At 45.1% G+C, this 23,137-nt stretch overlaps 1 protein-coding gene across 7 annotated transcripts in view; it reads left to right on the top strand.

Annotated features, from left to right (window-relative positions):
* Positions 1–1,342: 1,342 nt before the first annotated feature.
* The window catches only part of VWA3A (von Willebrand factor A domain containing 3A), a 59,814-nt gene continuing 38,019 nt past the window's right edge, over positions 1,343–23,137 (top strand). For 3 of the 7 annotated variants that reach the window (XM_088832845.1, XM_088832843.1, XM_088832840.1), the window contains exons 1-9: positions 1,343–1,734; positions 2,438–2,522; positions 9,749–9,836; positions 10,161–10,284; positions 14,238–14,362; positions 14,456–14,533; positions 16,456–16,510; positions 20,161–20,259; positions 22,284–22,390. In XM_088832845.1, coding sequence (XP_088688971.1) covers positions 9,775–9,836; positions 10,161–10,284; positions 14,238–14,362; positions 14,456–14,533; positions 16,456–16,510; positions 20,161–20,259; positions 22,284–22,390 — 650 coding nt within the window. In that variant the 5' untranslated portion in view covers positions 1,343–1,734; positions 2,438–2,522; positions 9,749–9,774. Of the gene's footprint in view, positions 1,735–2,437; positions 2,523–9,748; positions 9,837–10,160; positions 10,285–14,237; positions 14,363–14,455; positions 14,534–16,455; positions 16,511–17,269; positions 17,819–20,160; positions 20,260–22,283; positions 22,391–23,137 lie in introns of those variants that run through there. The other 4 variants (XM_088832841.1, XM_088832842.1, XM_088832844.1 and 1 more) reach the window with 4 other exon arrangements.

Here is a 23,137-nt window from a genome sequence, read left to right as displayed (position 1 = left end):
CAGTGTGCGACTTGTAGGATCTTAGTTTCCCAACAAGGGATCGAACCCAGGCCCGGAGCATGAGAGTACAGAGTATAGTACATATCTACTGGAGCATAGTAGATGGCAGGTCCCAAGAACCTAAGGTGTGAGAAAGAGAAATTCCTACTGTGCTCCAGTTCCTCACACCAGGCCAGTCATGAGCTGTATACAGTCTGAGGAGAGCTGAGAAAGATGGTTCCAGCACAGAGCTTTCTGCTACGCTGGTCATAAAGCCTGAAAACCTTACTCTGCTTTACCCATCTGGCCCAAGTCCATCCAGAGTGTGTGTCATGTAAACTCAGATAAAAGCAGTAACAATGAACTTCTAAATGTTGGGTTTTACTTCGTGTAAATGTTGAAAATCCGTGTATCCAGGAGCAAAGGATGTTGTGAGGGTGGTAAACCATCTATCTTGAGCCCTTGTGTCTCCAAAAAGGGTGTATCAAAGCTAGCCAGCCCCTTCTACCTAGGACTTCCAATAAGGTGGGCCCAAGGACCCTCACCTCTTGCTTACAGAGTAGCTTTTGGCTGGTTTCTCTCGGCATCTTGTGACTTCCCTCTTCTGACTTCCTTTCCTCTTTCTAGGCTCCCTCCTCTCCTGCCTCATTGGTGTTGACCAAATGCCATGATTTACAGCTGCTATTCTCACCCATAACTAGTCTGTCCAGAGTGAGAGGTGATAAGTGAGCTGTCTCTACTTTGAAGAATTTTGTTGTTTCTGATCTGACCTATAGAGGCATCTTGGGGTCAACATCTGAAGGGGTTCTCTCTCACAGTGACTACCACAAGAAGCACATGTTCTAAATTACAAATTAAAGATTCAGTAAGTGAAGATCGTGATTTGAGGAGTGACCTGGAGAAGAAAAACTAAGTGCAGATCCCTTCGCTACTACAAGCTAGTTAGTTGACATTGAGTAAGTCACTTCTCTCTTGACTTCCATAGAAGGAGCTGGAAAGGTCCCCAACTGTGGGCTGAGAGCTGATTACATCATAATCACCTGGAACCATTGTTAAAGATTCATGTTCCCATACTTTGCTACAGTTCTGTATCAGTCTGCCAGATGGGAATGTATGTATGTTTTCTTAGCAAACAACCTAGATGATTGTGATGGGCACCTGGGCTTGGGAGCCACTGTGGTAGGCGATCTCTTATGCTAAGAGATCACTGAGCCTACTATTGCATTAGCCAGGTTTGGCTGGAGCTGGAGCTGGTAGGGGTGAGGGACTGTCCGCCCTCTCCCAGGGAGTGTGTTTGGAGCGCCCCAGGGAATCTGCAGAAGAGAAGGAAGGTCATCGGCTTCCACGCATGTCACAGGTTCTCTGCTGTCTTTCTTCAGTTCCTACCACAGGAAGGCGGCAGGCACCCGGGCTCCACTGGTCTAAACCATAGTTTTCTGATGACCCAGAGGTTCTAAAAATAGAGCAGAGGTCCAAATCCTGCTCCTGGCTTTTGTGGGAGTGGAGAAAAGCAGAGTGCCCAGGGAGAGGTTGTTACAAGCAACAAAGCGGTAATTTCTGCCCCGGGTGAGGCACGTTTCCCGTCCCTGCCTCTAGCTGCAGTGGTGCGGTCTGTTACCTGGGATACCAGCTAACGCTTCCCGCCAGGGCGAGCTTCGCTGTTGCTTGGAGGAACTAGAAGTGGGAACCAAGGAAAACAGAGTCCTGGGATGACCAGGGCCCTTCTCCCAGCGTTGGAGAAATAGAGAAATGCAGGTGAGGTTGAGAGTCACGAGTATTGATAATGTGGTAAGAGAGGGTGGGGGAGCCAGACACTAAGCTCTGGACTGAGCGAGAAAGGCACAGGGAGCCTGGGTCCTGGGCACAGGCGCTGTGCTGGGTGCACGACGGTAAAAGGGGAGGAATGGGACAAAAACTGTGACGATTCGGTATGAGACAGCCAGAGGGCAGGGCTAGGAGGAAATTATTTCCTCCTTGGGGGTTGGGGGCAGCAAATGGGGTTCAGGAAAAACCTCTTGGGTTTTCTTATCAAGCAACTTTTTGTTGCAAAGGCATTTCTAGAAGTAGATCCAACTTGAGCAAAGAAGGGGATGAATTAGCAAGGTGTATAAGTGGGGTGATCGGTGCACAAAAGGATGCCAGATGAGGGAGAGAGGCGACTAAAGAATAGAGGCAAAAGGAGGGAGAAGTCAGCGAAGATCTGGTTTGCTTGTCTACGGTGCTGAGGAGCCATGGCAGGGTTCTAAGCCGGTAATAATACAGACAGTTCTGCATATCAGAAAGTCATTCTCGCAGCAGATTGTAAAATGGATCGGATGGGGACAAGACTACAGGTCACTAGGCAGTTAAAAATACAAACCCTGGGGGTGGCTTTATCCTGGATAGTTAGGAGAATCCTAGATCCAGTTATTAGCACATCAGGAGCTTAGCTGAATATTTTCTTTTATCCTCTAATCAGGGCTACCTCTCTCCCTTTGACAAGATGCCGTTTCCTAAGGACCTGTTTGCATATTCTCTTCCCCTCCTGTGACCAGTCTCCCAAGGTAACGTGGCCCACCTTTGTCTAAACTCCGGACCTGCCCTGAGTACATTTATTCAACAAATGTTTTGAGGGCAATGTTTTTTTAGGCGATGATTACAAAGAACCGTTCTAAGTTATGTTAACTAAGTCCCTGCCCTCAAAGATCTTACTTCTAGTGGACTGATGGGTAGGGGAGAGTGGGGCAGAGACATAATATATAGAACATGAGATGATGAAATGTGCTACAGAGAAAACAAAACAGGGCAGAGAAGGTGCTGTCTGAGGAGGGGTAATCAAAGAAGACATCTCTGAGAAGGTTTCATTGAGCAAAGCCCTGAGGGCAAGGGCTGGCCAGCTCTGCCTCCCCAGTACCAGGTCTCTCTGGCTCTGAATAGGCACTCTATAAATGTACACAGAATGAATGAGTGCTTGAGTCATATGCTGAAGTGCTTGAAGATGTGGCAGGTTTTAAAATGGTATTCCTCATTCATATAGTACTTTGTATTTTACAAAGCTCTTATATATTCTCAGTTTCATTGGATCCTCTTGATGGAGTTGAAGCTGACAGCACAGTTACTATTATCCCCATGCCATTCTGCAGATGGAGAAACCAAAGGTCCAGTGCTCCTTTTAGCACGCCACACTGTTTTGTTAGTTTTATGGAGCCCAAATACCCCTCCATCAGCCAACACAAGTCACCCCAGAATCCAATTGTGCAAGCCTCTGAGTCCATTCTGTTCCGTTCCGTTGCTCAGTTGTGTCCGACTCTTTGCGACCCCGTGGACTGTAGCCTACCAGGCACCTCTGTCCATGGGTTTCTCCAGGCAAGAATACTGGAGTGGGTTATCGTTTCCTTCTCCAGGGGATCTTCCCGACCTAGGGATCGAACCCGGGTCTCCCGCATTGGAGGCAGACGCTTTAACCTCTGAGCCACCAGGGAAGCCCCTGAGTCCATTAGATTGTTGGAAAAGAGGTAACTGAGACTAAGGGGCATCCAGTGTTCACGAGGCCTTTCTATTCCAACAGTCTGAGCCACTGAGAGTTTCCCAGCTAACTGTAAGTAAAGCTCAGCTGTTTTTTAAGATATTGCCACATTATCTTGGTGCTTCCCAGAAAACTCTTCTGAATAAAAGATTAAAGACCCAAAAGAGAAAAACAAGTTGCTGAACCATCATTATGTTGCTATGTGTGTGCTTAGTGTCCGACTCTTTGCGACCCCGTGAACTGTAGCCTACCAGGCTCCTCAGTCCATGAAATTTTCCAGGCAAGAGTACTGGAGCGGGTTGCCATTTCCTTCTCCAGGGGATCTTCCCAACCCAGGGATTGAATCCGGGTGTCCCACGGTGCAGACAGACACTATACCATCTGAGCCACCAGGGCAGCCTCTTTACCACTGAGCCACCTGGAAGGTCCCTGAACCATCATTAAACTATTTAATGTTTTCATGAGAACACCCACTCCAATGTTAAGCTTCAGCTCCATCTGGAGATTCCCACTTGCTGTGTTTTAGGCAATTTTTGTTTGTTTCAAATAACAAGAAACCTAAATGAAGTTGCCAGGTGGCACTAGTGATATGGGTTTGATCCCTGGGTTGGGAAGTGGAGTGCAACCCACTCCCGTATTCTTGCCTGGAGTATCCCACAGACAGAGGAGCCTGGTAGGCTGCAGTCCAAGGGGTCACAAAGAGTCGGACACAACTGAAGCGACTTAGCACGCAGAAAGCAAAAAAGGAGGAATTAGAAGGAATTCCTGCAAAAAGGGAGGAATTAGGAGGAACAAGTATCTAATGGAACCCAAGAGCAGAAAGTGAGGTCAGTTCTTCAAGAACCAAGGTTTACCTCCCCTCCTCAAAATATTTACTGTCTACCAGGCCCTGCTCTCATGTAATTTATAGTCTTAAGGGAGAAAAATGCCAATTTTTTAAAAAGTCACACATGTATTATTCTATTTTTTTTTTTTTTTGCTGCAAAACCATTTTTTTTTTCATGTTTTAATAAACACTTCGTCTTTTTGTATTGCTTTTTTTTTCATCACAATAATAGAAATATAACATCATATATCACTGTAAAACACATTTCCACATAAATGCTGATAAGCACAAAATATTTTTCATCATTTACATTTTAACTGTAATAATATATGGCAGAATTAAAGCTGCATCCATCATGAGTCTAACTCACCTTGCTGTAATGAATTTTTAAATGTAATGGTTTCTGTCGCAAAGTAAACTCGTACATAATGTCTAGTGACACAGTACGCTGGTGGATGGGTGGATTTGGAAAATGGAAATGCAACTTCATTTTTAATTAGATTTATAAACTTCACCACCTCCACCTCCAGCCAGCTTCCCAACCCTCCCTCCCACCACCATTATTTATTTATTTATTTATTTTTTTAAAATGAGGCTTTTAATTAATGTTTGACAGAGCTGATTCAGGTTGAATAGACTAAATTTCTTTAAACAAACTTACTTATACTCCAGAGTCCTTTAAACACTTAATAGCATTTATACATTGAAGGTATTTGATTTTCTTGTAACTAGCACTTCAAATGCAACAAGCATTTGAAGCAACAAGCATTTGACCCAACAAGTAAAACTTTCTACAGTTCATAACTTTTATAAATAAAATAAATTAAATGTACAGTGAATAAGTTCTCTGAAATATTTCAATATTTCTGCAGGTTTAGTAACATCGTAAAATACATTTCAACTAAAATTCACAAACCTAAAAACCTGTTAGGCATTTTTAGGCGTTTTAAGTTGGAAATGAAGACCAATGTTACATCGTAATATGCCAATTACAAATAGCACTTCAAATAGCAAATACTACAGTTTGTCCCAAACTTTAAAAACTATTCATGAACTCAACACTGAACTATTGATGGCTATGAGAATTGTTTCCTAGCCTTTTTGAAAATTTCAACCCATTTACGTTTAAGGTAATTATTGATAAGTACGATCCCGTAGCCATTTTCTTTATTACTTTGGGTTCAAGTTTATACACTCTTTCTGTGTTTCCTGTCTAGAGAAGATCCTTTAGCATTTGTTGGAGAGCTGGTTTGGTGATGCTGAATTCCCTCAGCTTTTGCTTGTCTGTAAAGCTTTTGATTTCTCCTTCATATTTGAATGAGATCCTTGCTGGGTATAGTAATCTGGGCTGTAGGGTATTTTCTTTCATCACTTTAAGTATGTCTTGCCACTCCCTTCTGGCCTGAAGAGTTTCTATTGAAAGATCAGCTGTTATCCTTATGGGAATCCCCTTATGTGTTATTTGCTGCTTTTCCCTTGCTGCTTTTAATATTTGTTCTTTGTGTTTGATCTTTGTTAATTTGATTAATATGTGTCTTGGAGTATTTCGCCTTGGGTTTATCCTGTTGGGGACTCTCTGGGTTTCTTGGACTTGGGTGATTATTTCTTTCCCTATTTTAGGGAAGTTTTCAACTATTATCTCCTCAAGTATTCTCTCATGGTCTTTCTTTTTGTCTTCTTCTTCTGGGACTCCTATGATTCGAATGTTGGAGCGTTTAACATTGTCCCAGAGGTCTCTAATATTGTCCTCATTTCTTTTAATTCGTTTTTCTTTTTTCCTCTCTGTTTCATTTATTTCTACAATTTTATCTTCTAGTTCGCTAATCCTGTCTTCTGCCTCTGTTATTCTATTGTTTGTTCCCTCCAGAGTGTTTCTGATCTCATCTATTGCATTATTCATTGTATATTGACTCTTTTTTATTTCTTCTAAGTCCTTATTAAATCTTTCTTGCAACTTCTCAATCCTTTTCTCCAGGTTATTTATCTGTAACTCCATTTTGCTTTCAAGATTTTGAATCATTTTCACCATCAAAATTTGAAATTCTTTATCAGGTAAATTCCCTATATCTTCTTCTTTTGTTTGTGTTGGTGGGCAATTATCTTGTTCCTTTACTTGCTGGGTATTTCTCTGCCTCTTCATCTTGCTTATATTGCTTTGCTTGGGGTGGCCTTTCCCTCTTCTTGCAGTTTGTGGAGTTCTCTTTATTATGTAGTTTCTTCGCTGTGTGTGGGGTTGGACGGGTGACTTGTCCGGGTTCCCTGGTTAGGGAGGCATGTGTCAGTGTTCTGGTGGGTGGAGCTTGATTTCTTCTCTTTCCTTTAGAAGACAATGGCTGCTTTTCTGGGAGCCTGATGTCCTCTGCCAGTATTCAGAAGTTGTTTTGTGGACTTTACTCCACATTCAAATGTTCTTTTGATGAATTTGTGGGGAAGAAAGTGGTCTCGCCGTCCTATCCCTCCGCCATCTTGTTCCTTCCTCCCCAGAACACTGGATTCTTATATTCCACTTGATCGTGGAGTACCTCTTCCCAGCTGCTCCAGCAAGGCGCAGCCGCTGTACCTTACCTTGGACGAGGGGTATCTCCTCAAGGCCGCCCCTCCTGCTTTGAATGTGGATCAGCTCCTCCCGGCCCTCCAGTGCCCAAGCAGCCACCGCCTCCTGGACGTGGTACAGCTCCTCTCGGCCACCGCCCTAACCCTGGGCGTGGGGTAGCTCATCTCAGCCACGATTCTGCACGTGGTCGGTTGCGCCGGGAGCCGGGCGTCTCTCGCGTCTGCGCCGCCGGGAGCCGGGCCTATTATTCTAAATTAAGTACTTTCAAAGAAAGGAGCACAGTCCTGTGATAGTTTACATAACACGAGAAACCTGGAATAGAGTGGGATGGTAGGGAAGACTTCGCAGAAGAAGTGAAGTGTGACCTGAAGACTCAAGGATGAGTGGCTGGGGGCAAGGAAGGAAAGAGAATGTTCAGAGCAAAGCCAGCCCATGAAAAAGTCCCGTGACTAAAGGAAATGTGCAGCATTCCAGGGTCTGAAGGGGAGCTGTGGAACACAGACATGGTGAAGGGTGGTGGAGCGGGAAAGCTGGAGAGGTCAGTGCACAGTGGCCAGAGCCTGTGAGCCTCAAATGCCATCGTTATGATCTTAATCTTTATTCTAGAAATAAAGGGAAGACTTTGAACAGTTTTAATCAAGAGGGAGAAGAGGGGCATGACGTTGGATCTGTGGGGTTTTTTGGCCGCAGTTTATGGCTTGTGGGATGTTAGTTCCCTGACCAGGGATTGAACCCAGACATGGCAGTGAGCACACAGTATCCTAACTACTAGTTGACCAGAGACTGCCCTGGATTTCTGTTTTTAAAAAATCACTCTGACTTCAGTGAGAAGCAATTAGATGGGATAACTGAGGGGATTTAGGGAGGCCAGTTAGGATTTACTGCAGTCATCTATGGCAGAGGTGACAGCAGCCTAGATGTGAGAAATGTCCGTGGAGACAGAAGTGGTGAGATTTGAGAGAAGTAAAATTTACAGGATTAGGGACTTCCCTGGCAGTCCAGTGGTTAGGACTCTGGCTTCCACTGCAAGGGGCATGGGTTTGATCTCTGGTGCCAGAAGTAAGTTCCTGCATGTGGCACAGCATGGCCAAAAAAAAAAAGCAAGATGATAGAGTGGATATGGGGAATGAGGTATCAAGAATAATTCATTTCTGACTCATATAAGTAGATGGATGGTGGTTCTTTTCTCTAAGTTAGAGATCAAAGACCAGAGGCTAGTGTGTAGGAAATTGAATTCAGTCTTAGACATGCTGAATTTAAGTTGCTCCAGATGGAAATATCCAGTGTAATTGAACATACAGGTCTGGAGTCAGAGTGAGAGGTCTGGGCTTTTGACATACAACTGGGAGTCACTGATGTACAGATGACAGTTGAAGTCAAGGACAAGGATGTTTGCCTAGGAACTAAGTAGAAAGTGAGAGGACAGCTGTGTGCATGATTTAGCCTTGAGGAACACCAACTTAAAATGCTCAGGTAGAGAAGGTGAGCCTGCAAAAGAGACTAGGAAGGAGCAGAGAGAGGAGGAAGCCGGGAGAGAAAGGCCCCCAGGGAAACCAAGGCAGGGAATGGCCCTGCCCTCAACTTGGCTCTGAAGACGGTCTTTCTCTGCTTCTGAATGTACATGGTGGTCTCACAGCTCTTCATTCTGAATTCCCAGAGGGAGGATCTGATTGATCTGTCAGGCCCCACGTCTACCCCTGACCCCATAAGCTGCGAGCAGCAGCTGCAGGGACCCACCCTCTGAGTGCAGAGGCAGTTATCAGAGGCAAAACTCAGCCTCATCTTGATGTTTTCCCTCTCCCCTCCCCCATCCTCTAAATCATTATGGGCACTTGCTGTCCTCTCTGCCAGGCTTCACCACGGCCACCTCCTTTTCATCCTTCAAGAAAGCCTAAGCTCAGGCCTCCCCTGGTGGTCCAGTGGTTGACTCCACCTTCCAGTTCAGGGAGCGCAAGTCAGATCCCTGTTTGGGGACCTAAGGGCCCACATGCCATGGGGTGTGTCCAAAAATTAACACCAACAAAAAGGTCTAAGCTCAAAAGGCACCTTCACTGACCGCCTTACCTACGCAAAGTAGATTCCTGATTACTCTCTATCCTTCCTTCATAACATGTTCCACAATTTGTTAATTCCTATATTTAATTTTTTAAATGTATTGATTGATTTATTTTTTTGGCTGCCCTGGGTCTTCACTGCTGCACAGGCTTTCTCTAGTTTGGGTGAGCAGGGCCTACTCCCTAGTTGCCGTGCGAGGGCTTCTCATTGCAGTGGCTTCTCTTGTTTGGAGCACAGGCTCTCGGACTCGAGAGCTCAGTAATTGTGGCTCCTGGGCTCTAGAGTACAGGCTCAGTAGTTGTGGTGCACGGACTTAGCTGTTCCACAGCATGTGGGAATTTCCCGGACCAGGGATTGAACCTGTGTCTTCTGCACTGGCAGGCAGATTCTTTACCATTGAGCCACCAGGGAAGCCCCTACTATACTTAATTTTTAACATCAGTCTCTCCTTCTGGGAGGACAAGGACAGTGTCTAGCTCCATGATTGTCAGCTGGGGATGATTGTGCTCCCTGGAGACACTAGGCCACTCTTAGAGATATTATTAGTTGTTACAACCCGAGGGGCAGGGATGCTCCTGGCATCTGACAGGTAGACCATTCTTCAGTGCACAGGATGACCCCATGACAAAGAATCATCCAAAATGTCAGAAGCCCTGAAGTTGAGAGACCTTTTGTCATCTTGTTCACCATTGTATCCGCAGCATCAAGTAGGCGTTCAATAAGGACTTAATGAATGAACGAATTAAGAGTTGAGCTGAATATAGATGTCCTCCAAGGCCATTGTCTACATGCTGTACTCATCCCTTTCTGGTATTATTTTGCTCCCTAGGAAAATAAGCACTGGATGTTTTTATAATGGCCACACAAATTAGTGATGTCTTCCATGGTCAAGGCAGTACATTTCTGGAAAACCATTGGTAAGCATCTTCTCTGATTTCTCCAAATGAAAGCAACAACAATAACAACATTATTTTTCATGGGAGTTGAGGGGGAAATGCGTGCCTTTAAGTGAGACTGGGTAAATGATAATTGCATCACCCTATACCTGAGGGCTTCAGTTACCTAACTACCAAAACAATAAAATAAAATGTCTTATGAACTTGGAGTCCACATTTTATCAAGATCTACACCAGAAACTTCCCCAGTTGCTACACAGAAATAAAAATGCTTCTGGAGGCCCTGACAGTGTGGCATCAACGTCTGGCACCAGGGCATTTATCAAATGACTTTGTGTTTTGTAGCATGAGGAGAAACAATGACAGCGATCCAAAGAAGCAGTTGAACCAGAAGGATACCAATGAACTTGGCCAAAAGCTAGACAATGGACTCCTGGTTACTCATGTGAACCAGACGCAGGACTTACTGGTAAAAACCACAAGTGCTTCTACTGAGCAGCCATGCTCACAGATCATAGCTGGGAATGCAGAATGTGTTAAATCCTGGGTATTTCTTTCTTCATGTAGGATCTCAGGACTAGTTAAGAATTCATCTATAATCTCCTGTCTTTAAAAATTACTAAAGAATCTCTATGCTATTTATAGAAATAGTGTAGCCTTCTTGGCCATATCATCGAATATGCAGGAGGGTGTGAAGATGGTGTCCTTGTTATCAAAGCTTGAAGACTAAGCAATTTAATTCTAAGATTCTCCTTCCTGAGATTTGTTTTTCTTGTAGGATTTCCTAAAAGATCTAAATCCAAAAATCAGTTTCGGGAAGTGCTATTGGAGCGAGAGAGTTATGGCAGGAGAATTAACCTCTGGAATAACCAGAACTGTGGTCTTAGGCTGACTCTCATCATGTTGATGAGCTGTCTTCTCGTGGTGGTAAGTGGGTTGTCTAGAACTCACAGCTCACTCTACCATAGAAACAATTGTCACTAGGGGCTGTCAGCGCAAGTCTGGCCCATAACTCTACCTATACTAGAGTTTAACAAAAATCTTTTGAAATGATAATCAGTCAAAAGCAATACAATTTTAATGCTGGTGATTAAAAATCAGGAAAATAGTTGTGTTTTATTGGCACTAACAGGAAACCAAGTTTAATTAAAAGGAAATGAGCAAAGGCAGGAGAGTCTGGAGATTCTGAAGCATTCTCTCAGTGGCCTTAGATGTTGATACTGTATCTATTTCACCTAATTTCTTATCAAATACATGACTTCCCAGGTATACAAGGACCACTCTTACTTATCAGCCACAACCGGGGCCTCATTTACCTCACAAACAAATTGCAGTAGGAAAGAGAGAATGGATTGCCCCAACAAAGATCGTACTCTTCTGTATGTCAAGCACATCCTTTAGCGTGTAATCAGTATGTCTACAGTCAAAACCCATAATGTGTTTAATGGTGCTCAGTCACTCATTCGTGTCCAACCCTTTGCCACCTCATGGCTCCTCTGTCCATGGGATTTCCCAGGCAAGAATACTGGAGCGGGTTGTCATTCCCTTCTCCAGGGGATCTTCCGGATCCAGGGACTGAACCCGAGTCTCCTGTATTGGCAGGTGGGTTCTTTACCACTGAGCCACCAGGGAAGCCTGTGTTTAATAGTAGCTCTTCAAATGTAAACAATACAAAATCCATGTCCTAAACCATGATGGAACATTTCAAATGCAAATAAAATGGAAGAAAAATGTAAATGGGAAGTCTACCTGTTTCTGTGTTACAAACTAGAGAGGTGGTTGTCCTGAAAGATGAGAAGAGTGACATCTAGTGGTTATATGATGCAGAGCAGCAGCTCCCTACGTGTGGGGCTGGGGCTAAGATTACAGGCGGGACATTAATTAGCAGAGAGAAATAATGAGAAAGTTGTCTTTTCAGTCAGTTCTCTCTCGATCCTTCACAAAGACAGTCAGAGTTTGGTGGTAATTTAAAGGCCATGTAGTATGGTGATTGTGAGCATGACTCAAGCTATTCTGCTTGGGTCTGAATCCCAGCTCCACCACTTACTAGCTGTGTGACTTTGAACAAATTACTTCATTCTCAGTATGTCAGTTTCCTTGTCAGTTAAATGAGGTTAACAATGATGAAACCTATTTCACAGACATAAATAGTATATGGGAAGTGCTTGTCGCATTACAGTAGGGCTATTAAGTGTTTGCTCTAATTATTAGTGTTTTCCGCACTTTAACAGTTGCTAATTTCCTTTTGAAACAGAGGGTGAGCAGGCCTCAGGCGCAGATTTAAGGCACCCAATGCTATCTAGCTGGAATAGGGCAGCAGCAGTTTATTTTCACTGTCCATTTGTTCGTTACCTCCTGTATGTGTGTGTTGGTCACTCAGTCAAGTCCAACTCCTTGCGATTCCATGGACTATAGTCTTCTGTCCACCAAATCTGAGCGGAAACAAGAGTCATTGTGAAGCTCTGTTTGGTGAAGAAGGAGATGCATGGCTTGCCCAGCATCACAAAGCTAGTAAGTGGGGGGGCCCAGGACTGCACCACCTTCTTTCCTTTCTCTCTTCCTCTGCCCGTTCCTCCTTCGGAATCCTCTATCGGATCTAATTCTGTCTCATGCAGCTCGGTCAGCCACAGCAGATAATTTCATCCCCTTGTCCACCACTGCACCCTCTGCAGTGACAGCCCGACAAACACAAGCCCGAGCAGGACCCACTCAGGGTTTCAGCACGGGAGACGGGCAAAGCCATCCTTGGGTGTAGACAGGGCCATGGTGGGCTAAGCAGTGCAGGTCCTTTCCACAGTCATTGGACACTGCAGGGTGGTGTCTCACTGTGGGTCTGAGCCAGCCTCCCCTGACGATGGGATTCCTCACCCTGAGCCATGGCCAACCCTGGCAACAAGTAAGGCCCATTGATTCATTCAAGCAATGGTGCTTGTGCTAGAAGCTCCCGCATAATCCCTGTCTGATCCAGGCCTTGCACCTTTCCAGGCTACTCTCATGTCACACATACCCTGTGCTCACTGCACACTCCAATCACCGTGGCCACCCTTCTGTTCTGGAAGAACTCTGACCCAGCCCCAAGTCTGCCTCTGCCTGGAATGTACATTCCCAGGGTCGCACAGGGCTGCCTCCTGAACTTTCAGAAGGACCTTCTCTGACCCCCATCTCAGCTAAAGTGACTCCCCATCTCCACCCTAGTCATTTTCTGTCACATTCCCTTGCCCCACTTTCTTAATATAACTGTTCCTTGCTAAAACTATGTACCTTGATTTTGCTTTTCTTTACTGACCCTCTGTCCACACTAGAATGTGAGCTCCAAGAAGACAGGAACATTTCTATCTTGTTCACACTGTACCCCTAGCGCCTCAAAACAGGGCTCAGAACAAGGAAAATGGGCTCAGTGCCTTATGTCAGCTCTCTCCTACCTTCTGGCTCCCAGAACATATCAGTGATATTGAATGCTTGCTGTCAATGACTTCAGCTCTATCACCAAGGCCACCACCCACATCCTCAGCTTAGCGTTATGTAAGTGACACAGGCATCACTAGGCACAAGCAAGGGGGCTTGTTCATTTCATGGCCAGACTCCTGTGATGACTAGGAAATTCTTCCGCTAAAACTTTTATCCTCTGCTCTTGTTTCTAGCCTCTGGAGTAGACAGGGAAACTTACTCCCTCTTCCATTAGTTGTGGAGGATCCCTCAGACGGAGAGGGAGGCAGAACTCATATATCTGAAAAGATACAGAGAATGCAAATACAGAAATAAACAAACACAGCACTGTCACTTGTGTTTGGCAAAGACTCAAAGGCAGGCAGGGAAATAGGTAAACTTTAGAGTGGAAAGAATGAGGAAGCTTCAGGTGTGTCCTGAAGGAGCAGGCACATAGATGCCAGAGATGAGCTAACTAGAAGCTGGGTGTCTCCTGTGATTGGTTTGGGAGCATGTTTGGCTTTCTCTGGCTGGTCCTGAGCTGAAAGGGGGATGAAAATAGAAAGGTGGCAGCCCAATCACAGTCCTGACCTCCTGATCCATTTGCTGGAGAGGTTCTGGTTTGGCTCCATGGACTGGTTGCTGCAGAGGTTGTGGGTCAGAGTTCTGTAGTCTTGCAGGGTCTAGCCACTGTGTGTTTGTGTATTCAGTCTCTCACAAGGCAGGATGTGGTGAGTGACCCCTTGACTCCTCTGGGGACATACTGGGGATGAGGTGAGGGATGGGAACCAGTATCATCGGGGGCAGGTGACCCACAGCACAGGCCTCTCTGCACACGTCTGTTGCCTCAGCAAGGCGAGTTCCTGAACAGACTCTCTTAGGTAGGACCAGTCAGGCTGGCACCCCTTGGGGGTTGCCGTGGAGGGACCTAAAACACCCTGAGCTTTGCCTTCTCTTTTCACTGTTTTCTCCTTGACTCTGGCTTCTGTTTCACAGAGGCTGCAGGGGGATGAGACCCAGCCTTCAGTCTGGGAGAATTCAGAAGATTGGCTTTCAATGCACAGTTTAAAGTCTAAGAAACTCACTTTGGCTGACCTGATATGCCAGGGCACAGCCGTGCTGTAAGTCGGAAGCCACTCCCCTCCCCCTGAGCCTGTGAGACACGTCCAGCCCCTGAGCCCAAGAGACCCTTTCATGAGACTTTGCTTCTTCAGGGAGGAGGCCAGCAGTGTCACGAAGAAAATGCACTTCCCCACCCAGACCGTCCACCAATTTAAAGCCAGGCTTTCTGAGTAAGTATGTTTCTCACGTCCTCCCAACAAGCCCAGAGCTCAAGAATTACGTGGTTTCAGCACTCTGAAAGTGACTTTGTTCAAATGACAGGCTCTGTTGGACCTGTGGGCAGTTCTCTTCCCACTTCTGGCTCCAATGTCTTCTTTTTTCAAATAAAGAAGGTTGAACTATATCAGTTTTTCTCACCCTCTTAAAACCCACGGCTCCTTGGGATGAAACCTCACTGCCTCACTGATTAAGAGTGACAGATTGATTGGGTTCATATCTTTACAGATGTATGTTAAAAATATTCAGGTCCCCCCACTTCCAAATCAGTTTTTTTTTTTAATGTGGGCCATTTTTAAAGTCTTTATTGAATTTGTTACAATATTACTTCTGTTTTGAGTTTTGGTTTTTGGGTCATAAGGCATATGGGATCTTAGTTCGCCAGCTAGAGGTTGAACTCGCACTGCTTGCATTGGAAGGCAAAGTCTAAACCACTGGACCATCAGGGAAGTCCCTAAACCAGATTTTTTTTTTTTTTAAAGCTTCTCTTTACTTTTTTTGGCCTCACTTCACAGCCTCTGGCATCCTAGTTCCCCGACCAGGAATCGAACCCAGGCCCTCAGCAGTGAAAGAGCAGTGTCCTAACTCCTGGACCACCATGGAATTCCCCCAAACTAGATTTTGTTAGCATGATCCCCTGTGTAGCAATTGCTTGCTTGATTACTGTTTGCCTGAGATTTCTTCAAAGGTTAGAATAATAATCATTCAACATTTATTCATGTGTCAGGAATTCTGCTAAAGGCTGCATACATTATCTCATTTAATCTTCACAACTCAAAAAATAGCATTATTTTCAAGACAGTTAATGGAAAATCAATTGCTGAATGACCAATTTGTCAAATTTATCAAAGCATTTTAACTGTGACTTTTATAGCAAATTTTATTGAGTTGGAAGTTTAAACAGATTTTAAAGATTTCTGGAGTATTTTTAGTTGGTTTTAATTGTGAATCCAGAATTTTGAGGAATGTTCTATTCAGTTAACTGGTCATTTGGCAAATTGATTTTCAGAGAATTACTTTTAAGTAAACTAAATTTCATCAAACTGACTTGAATAAAGTCTTATTATTATCTTCACATTGGAGATGTTGAAACTGTAGAGTATACCATACCTGTCCAAGTCACACAGCTAGTAAACAGCAGAGCTGGGTCCCAAAGACAAGCACATCTCATCATGAAGCCCATGCTCTTTGCCTGCACCTACTTGTGTGTCTTATGACTGCCCACTGCCCCCCATCCATGAGTTCATGCCCAGAGGCCCATTTCTGGGCCCCCAAATCCCAACTACCTCAGTGAGCAATTCAGTTAAATTCAGATGACTGAGTCCTTCACTTGAGCACCCGTTACAGGCTCATCTCCAAGTAGCCATAGGAATAGTCTGCAATAAGGGAAACTCAAGAAGTTCCCCTGGCCACTTACTATTCCAAAACTAAGTTTTTTGTTCATCAATCCACTGAGAAACTGACGCTGAGCAACCTCAGTTGTGCACTTATGATCATGTCCAGGTGACTAGAAGTCTCACCTGAGAAGACACAGATTTGAGAAGAGCAAGAATATTCTTCCACCTTCCGCATGAGACCCCTCCCCCATCCTGCACAGACTGACCCTCCCTTGAAGCTCACCTCCAGCTCCACCATTTACAGTTCATGCTGCAACACTAAGAGACCTTTCCACAATCCCCCCCACCCCCACCCCATCATTTACCCCAGCAAACAAAGACCTTCAGTTTTTTCTGGACTAGATTTTGCCTTATATTCTCCCAGTGCCTTAGACACATTAAAAGTAAAAAATTCCCACTGCGTTTTCATTCTGTGTGAGTGGCCGTTGCTCGGCGCTAGAACTGACCTTGGGTGACAAGTCTTCCTGGTGTTTTAACAGAGCTATTGAACTCTATCAACAGAGAATTCAGTGGCTCACAGAAAACAGCAAGAAGGTAATAGATTTCTTTCTTTGCCTCCTTTCAGTCATTGCATCTTTATTTGTTAGAACCCTTTCTGTTGCAAGTAATAGACCTCCAATTTACATTAACCAAAGCTAAAAAAGGAATTTCTAGGCCTACAGAAATGAAAAGCCCAAACACAGCTGTAGCCTAGGGTTCAAATGACGTCATTCTTTGTCTCTGAGCTCTGCTTTTCCTCTGGGTTGGTTTTACCCTCTGTAAGACTCTCCCCAGTCTTGGGAAGATGGGGGTCCCCAGCAGCTCTAAGCTTACAGTGCATCCTCCCAAGTCCTGGGACTGACTCTCTCTGGGCCAATTTAGACCAGTCACTGTAGCCAACGGGTTAAGATACGCTAACTGCTTAGGCCCGGAACGAGTGCTCACTCCCAGGGAAAGACAGGGGTCAGGGGAGTTGGGGAGAATGGGTGAGATCTCCCCAAACATCGCAGACTGAGAAAGGGAGACAGATGGTTGCACATGGAAAGCCAGAGAACTGTTACCAGGAGAGGAAACACCTTGGGTGAGAACTGCTGAAGCGCCCTGGACCATTTAAGCTCAGACCTTTAGTGAGATTTACAACTAAGGCTGATCATCCAGACATAACTTTTGAAAGTTTGATTAAATGTTTTCCTCAGACCCAAAGGGTAAAAGGGTGTTCATAAGCAAATTCACCTTCATTTTGTTTTCTTATTTGTTTTAGCCTGTGTTCTTCCAATTGATGCCTTTCTGGCCCACCATTTGCTTTCACCTTAGGGAATCCTTAGCCACGTTGTGGCTTCCCTGGTCGCTCAGATGGTAAAAAATCTGCCTGCAATGTGGGAGACCCGGGTTCGATCCCTGGGTCAGGAAGATCCCCTGGAGAAGGAACCCGCAACCCACTCCAGTATTCTTGCCTGGAAAATCCGATGGACAGAGGAGTCTATCGAACGATGAGGTGGCAAAGAGTCGGACATGACTGAGTAAATACATGATGTGACAGGCAATCCTCAACTCTTCATTGATTTACTTCTAATTTATCTTTGGTTGTGCGGGGTCTTTGCTGCTGTGCATGGGTTTTCCCTAGCTGTGGCTAATGGGGACTATTCTTGAGTTGCAGTGTGTAAGCTTCTCTTACTGCGGACTGCAGTAGTTGCTGTTGCGGATTTCAGTAGTTGTGGCACACAGGCTTAATTGCCCCGCAGCATGTGGAATCTTCCCAGACCAGGGATTGAACCCTTGTCCCCTGCATTGGCAGGCAGATTCTTAACCACTGGACCACCAGGGAAGTCCAATCCTCAACTCTTGTTTTAAAGCCTAAGACAGGTGAGTGCCGAAATTCATGCTCCCCAACCCCAACCCCCACCTGTACACAAGCCCAGTAGGTAACAATACAGTGCTAAGTCTAGCTGCCTGAGTCGATTCCAGGGTGTAGTCTACATCTCAGATCCAGAACCCTCTTCTCTCGCTTAAGACAGGTCAACAGATGCACATCTCCAGCTGTAGCACGCCCCCTCTGGTCGGTCACGGTAACACAGGCAGAGAGGGACGACAGCCTCGCCTCCTCCATAAACATCAGTTCCGGAAACGCAGCTCTCACCCACCTAGGCCCATCACACTTGTCCTGGCACTTTCGACAGAGGGGCAGGGATTGCTGGTTGGGTCCTTCTTCCCTTTATCCTTTTCTGATAGAGTTATTGAGGCCAGGGAATAAGCCCCAATTGGATTCCAGGGGAGCAATCACTTGTAAATCAACTCATGAGTTTTCTGGGTGCTTCCGCACCTGACTTGATGCATAGTCTGTAACTGGACCCAGTTCTGGACTCTGCTGTCAGCAAAACCACACTTCCCTGGGTGTCTGTTTCCATGTCTGCAGAGGATAAAAGCAGGGATTATAAACCAGTGGCTTGCCTCAATAGTTTTAAATATTTTTTAAATTAGTTGTCAAGATTTTAAAATCCTGCTATTTCACTTTTATGTCTACTTTCAGTCTTCTCTTGAAAAAATTTAGGGCTATCTGGCATCACTGGGCTCCAATTCCCTCTCATGTACTCTTCCAGTTTTTTCTCTGGGATAAATTTCTAGAATTTCAGTGGCTAGGTTTAAGGGAATGCATTTGTCAACTATTAAAGCTCCAAAGTCAGCTTTCTCAAAATTTTAAAGGATAGAACTGGCCCCAAATTTGAACTCCTTCTGGTCCCTGAAAATGGGCAATGTCCTGGGAAGCTTCATACTTCATCTGTTTTTAGATGAACAAATATATTGTTTGAGTGATTACAGCATATCAGACACTTTTTCCAGGACTGGAGATTCAAACATGACTAGTACAAAGTTCCTACTTTCATGGAATTTATGGTCTGGGGGAGAGGACAAATCACATACAAAGTTAGTTTGTGATGGTGCTATAAAGAAAAATAAAGCAGGATGAGGGATGAGAGGGTGAGATAGAAACAGGGGATGTTTAAATAATAGGATACTTCAAGAGGAGACATTTGAACAGACACCTAAAGGGAGCGAGGGAGTGATGTTGAGATCGAGGGAGAATGTTCCAAGCAGAGGACACAGCTAATACTAAGGCCCTAAGACAGGAACACACCTGACCTGTTCCAGAAGCAGCAAGCAGGCCCATGCCACTCTTGACTTTGTCTCAAGAGCTCAGAGTGAGCATTTGGAGAGCAGATGGGGTTAGGGGCAGGCACAGATCAGGAAGACCTTGCTGAGTTCAGATTTTATTCCAAAGGTGAGGGTTTTAAGCAGGGGAGTGACATGATCTGACTTCAGTTTCAAAAAGATCACTCTGGATGCTTCATAAATTGACCATAGACAATAAAATCTAGGAGGAAATGATGGTGGCTTAGATCCAAGGGTCAGGTAGGGGGATGGGATGAGAACTGATGGATTCAGGGTATGGTTTGGAGGCAGAACCAGCAAGACTTGCAGATGGATTGGATAAGTTTAGGGCCAGAGGGCCTAGGTGAATGTTCAATGCCATTTACTGAGGTGGGGAAAACTAAGCATGGAACAGGTTTAAGGAGGAACAATAACTTAGATATCCAATAAAGCAAGATTTAAGGCAAGCATCCAGTGGAACCTACTGCCCTAGAGAACTATCAATTTCGTATGAATGAAAATTCCAATTCACAATGCAGCTATAACAGGAAGAACAGTTATGAGGTGAATCAAACAGCATTGACATGTAGCTAGAAATAGCTGTTAGAAGCATAATTAGAAATTCACAGAAATACCACTGCAGCTAGAGAACTTAATCCATCTGCTTTTGATTGGTAGAATAGGCAGAAAATAAATAAGGATATAGAGAAATGAAATAAGATAAGCTGATGTAATTAGACATCAAACTATTGTACAAAGGCTGTTTTCTACAGTCTCCAAACTTTCTTTAATGAACACAAATTACTTTATAAAAGTTGGCAGTAAGTATTAAGGGGAAAAAATTTTTAATAAGTTGCCACAAATAGAAGCAGATAATGCCCAAAACTAAAACCAAGACACCTAGTTTTGCTCTCTCCTCTACAAAATGGGTCTTCCTTGTGTGGCCTCTTGTTGAGGCTGGAGTGTGCTTGAATTTCTGCTTCAACAAGCTGCCCAATGAAAGGTTTCCAGAAGCACAGAGCTATGCTGGTTGTTCTGCATGCCCTCTCTGATTTTAGGCATTTGGCCTCATCAAGGGGGCCAGAGTCGGCATTCTCATTGACGTGTCAGCTGTCAGCAGTGGCCCTCAGAAAGAGGAGTTCCAAAATGACCTCATGGTAAGTCTCTCTGGCACAAAGAAGTACCTGGAACCACCACCTCCTCCCCACCCTCTATCCCCACTTCCTCCCCACCCTCTCTTGTGAGCTTGCTAATGGCTTTGTTGATAGCAAGTGCAAAATGGAGTGTTTTACAAAGAACAGTTCACACGTAATTAGCACCTACAGTTAAGAAAATATGTTGAGTGCTGTGAAACCCAGGCTCAGAGTCGTCATTCGCAGTCGCAGTGTGGGCCTCTAGTATTCACAGTGTGGCAGTCCCTACCAACTTGACTGTCTCAAGAGCCTGTGCTCCCTGGAAAGAGGTTGTGGAGGTGGGAATCAGTTGGACCAACTCCAGCACAGGCTTCTAGGCTTTTCCTGATGAGTGATCCTGGTTGCTTTGATCGTTAACTGAGAAGCTAAGAGCTCTAGGGCCAAATCCCAGGCGCCTCCACCACTTCTGGGCTGTGTGACTCTTTTATCTCATCTGTGAAACAGGGATGATGACTCTCGCCACCTCACAGGGTCGCCAGAGGACAAAAGGAGCCCGTGCAAATGAAGCGCTCAGTACAAGAGTCTGGCATCGACAAAAGCCCCTATAGTCTCTGAGAAGTGATGTGGAGGGTCTGTTTTCTTAGAGGAACCACTAAGCTTTGAATGAGACCTGAGCAGCAGTAGCTGGTCCCAGAATCCTACAGAGGGATCAAGATGGGCCAGTTTCCAGACTTGTCCCCATTCCTGGTCTCAGCAGGTGTCAGGGAACCGGTGTCAGGGCAGACTGCCCTTCACAACATCCCCAGGGCCCAGTTTCCAGAGATACCCCTTGTGGGCTGGTTCAGTATTAACCAAGGCAGAGCTCATGTTGGCGCTAACAGGTAATGTTTCCAGGTGGCTGATGATAGCTTACGGTGAACAGTGTTGGATTGGTGATCTCCGAAGGAGAAAATTTCTCTTTGGGACCAAAGACTCAGCTTCAGTCACTCAGAGCTTCGTTTTATTCCAGTGAAAATGGGACAGAGAAAGCTTCTGACATAGACATCAGAAGGGGACAGAGAGTTCCCCACTAGTTCGGGTGGGGCTTTATATAATTTTTCAGTTGGTTACCAACAATAGATCAAGAGTATCTCAAGGTTGTAAAAGTCTTAACAGGCCCACTCCCACAACATCTTAAGACAGCAGAATTAGAAAATTTTTGTTAAGAAGGAGAAACATGCCCTTGAGCAAGATACATTGTTATATAATCATTAGTACAGAGCTTAAGGAAAAATATACCCTTGAGCACGATGTGTTGTTTTGTTGTGCAATCATTAGCTCTGGGCTTAAAGTTTTAGGCAAATAGATTGTTGTCATAACAATTCAGAGTTTAAGGGGAGAAAAGTCTTACTAAGATGAGAAAATGTAGAAAAAAAAATTTGTCTCTTCCTCCTCCTTGAGGGCCCTGGTCTCCTTATCAATGTACCTAAGGATAAGCTCTGTCACCAGAAAGGAGAGGGAAGAGTTATCTTACTGTTGGATACTCACCAAGCTGAGCCTGAGAACACCCAATAGGCTGACCCTGCACCCATCACTCCATCCCCAACTCACACGGCCAGGACAGCAACCACTGACCCCCACCTCTGTGCTCCTCCCTGGGTGCCATGTGTAAATGCCACAGTCAGAGTTCAGCCATTGCACATGCTGAAGTGGGTGCTCATCCCACCCACACCCATGACCCAGGTGTGTGGCAGTTGCTCCAGAAGAGATCTTGGGTCTGCAGTCAGTGGGAGGGAAAGCCAATCTCCAGAACTGGCTGACCACCCAGGCCCCACCCTGACCACCCACAGCCAAGGACAGGCTGGGATGGGCAGCTAGGGCGCTTCACCTAGACCCCTGTAACCCCAGGGGCAGCGAGCAAATGTCAACTTGGGGCCGCTAAGCTGAGTCTTAAGCGACCCTGTTTCAGCACAGTTCGCATCTCAGCCCAGAGACCCCAACCACAGCATGAGAGGTGAAGGCAGGCTCCATGTGACTCTGGGAGCCACTGATGTCCTCTTGCCCACCAGAACCTCATTGACGAGCAGCTGAGCCACAAAGAGAAGCTGTACATCCTGTCCTTCGGTGCCACCACCAGCGCCCTCTGGCCTAACCCAACAGAGGTCAGCACCTCCAGGTGAGTGATTGCCGGGCCTTGGCCTGGGTGTTTACCTGGTCATTTTCCTCCCTAAAAGTGTTAGTGTCTTTATCAAATGATTAAAGTACAAACGAAGTGAGACACTTCACTAAAAAAGAAACACAGGGAGTCAATAACTTTTGGAAAAGTCATCACCCCACAAGCACCACAAAATGGAAAGACAAGATACCATTTCTACCCAGAAATCTAACAAAGATAGTTTTATTATTATGAAAATGATACATGCTGATTTTCAGAAATTGCAACAGTATAAAAGGATAAATGAGTCTCCCTCTCATCCTAGTTCCCCCTCCCTCACCTCCCAGTAATAGTTTCTTCAATCTACTTCCACAGTCTTTGCACACATATGCATCTGTGTGTTTATCTTCTTTTATTTAAACATATCAAGAGAACTTTGCACTTTTTTTCATCTTGGCTTTGCACCTAATTTTCTCTCAGTATGCAGAGATCAACCTCTTTCTTTTTAATAGCTACTTAAAATTCCACTGTTTAGTGCTTCCCTGGTGGCTCGGTGGTAAAGAATCCACCTGCCAATGCAGGAGACTTGGGTTCAATCCCTGGGTTGGCAAGAGCCCGTGGAGAAGGAAATAGTAACCCACTCCAGCATTCTTGCCTAGGAAAGCCCATGGACAGAGTGGTCTGGTGGGCTCCAGTCCATGGGGTCTCAAACAATCAGATGCAACTTAACAACTAAGATGTAACTAAACAACTAAGAATTTCTACTAA

This window comes from Moschus berezovskii, chromosome 27 (assembly GCF_049115385.1).
Source record: "Moschus berezovskii isolate FMDL1 chromosome 27, NW_MosBer_1.0, whole genome shotgun sequence".
Lineage (NCBI taxonomy): Eukaryota > Metazoa > Chordata > Mammalia > Artiodactyla > Moschidae > Moschus > Moschus berezovskii.
Note: the sequence above shows the minus strand (reverse complement) of the source record. Positions and strands in the feature narration are given on the sequence as shown.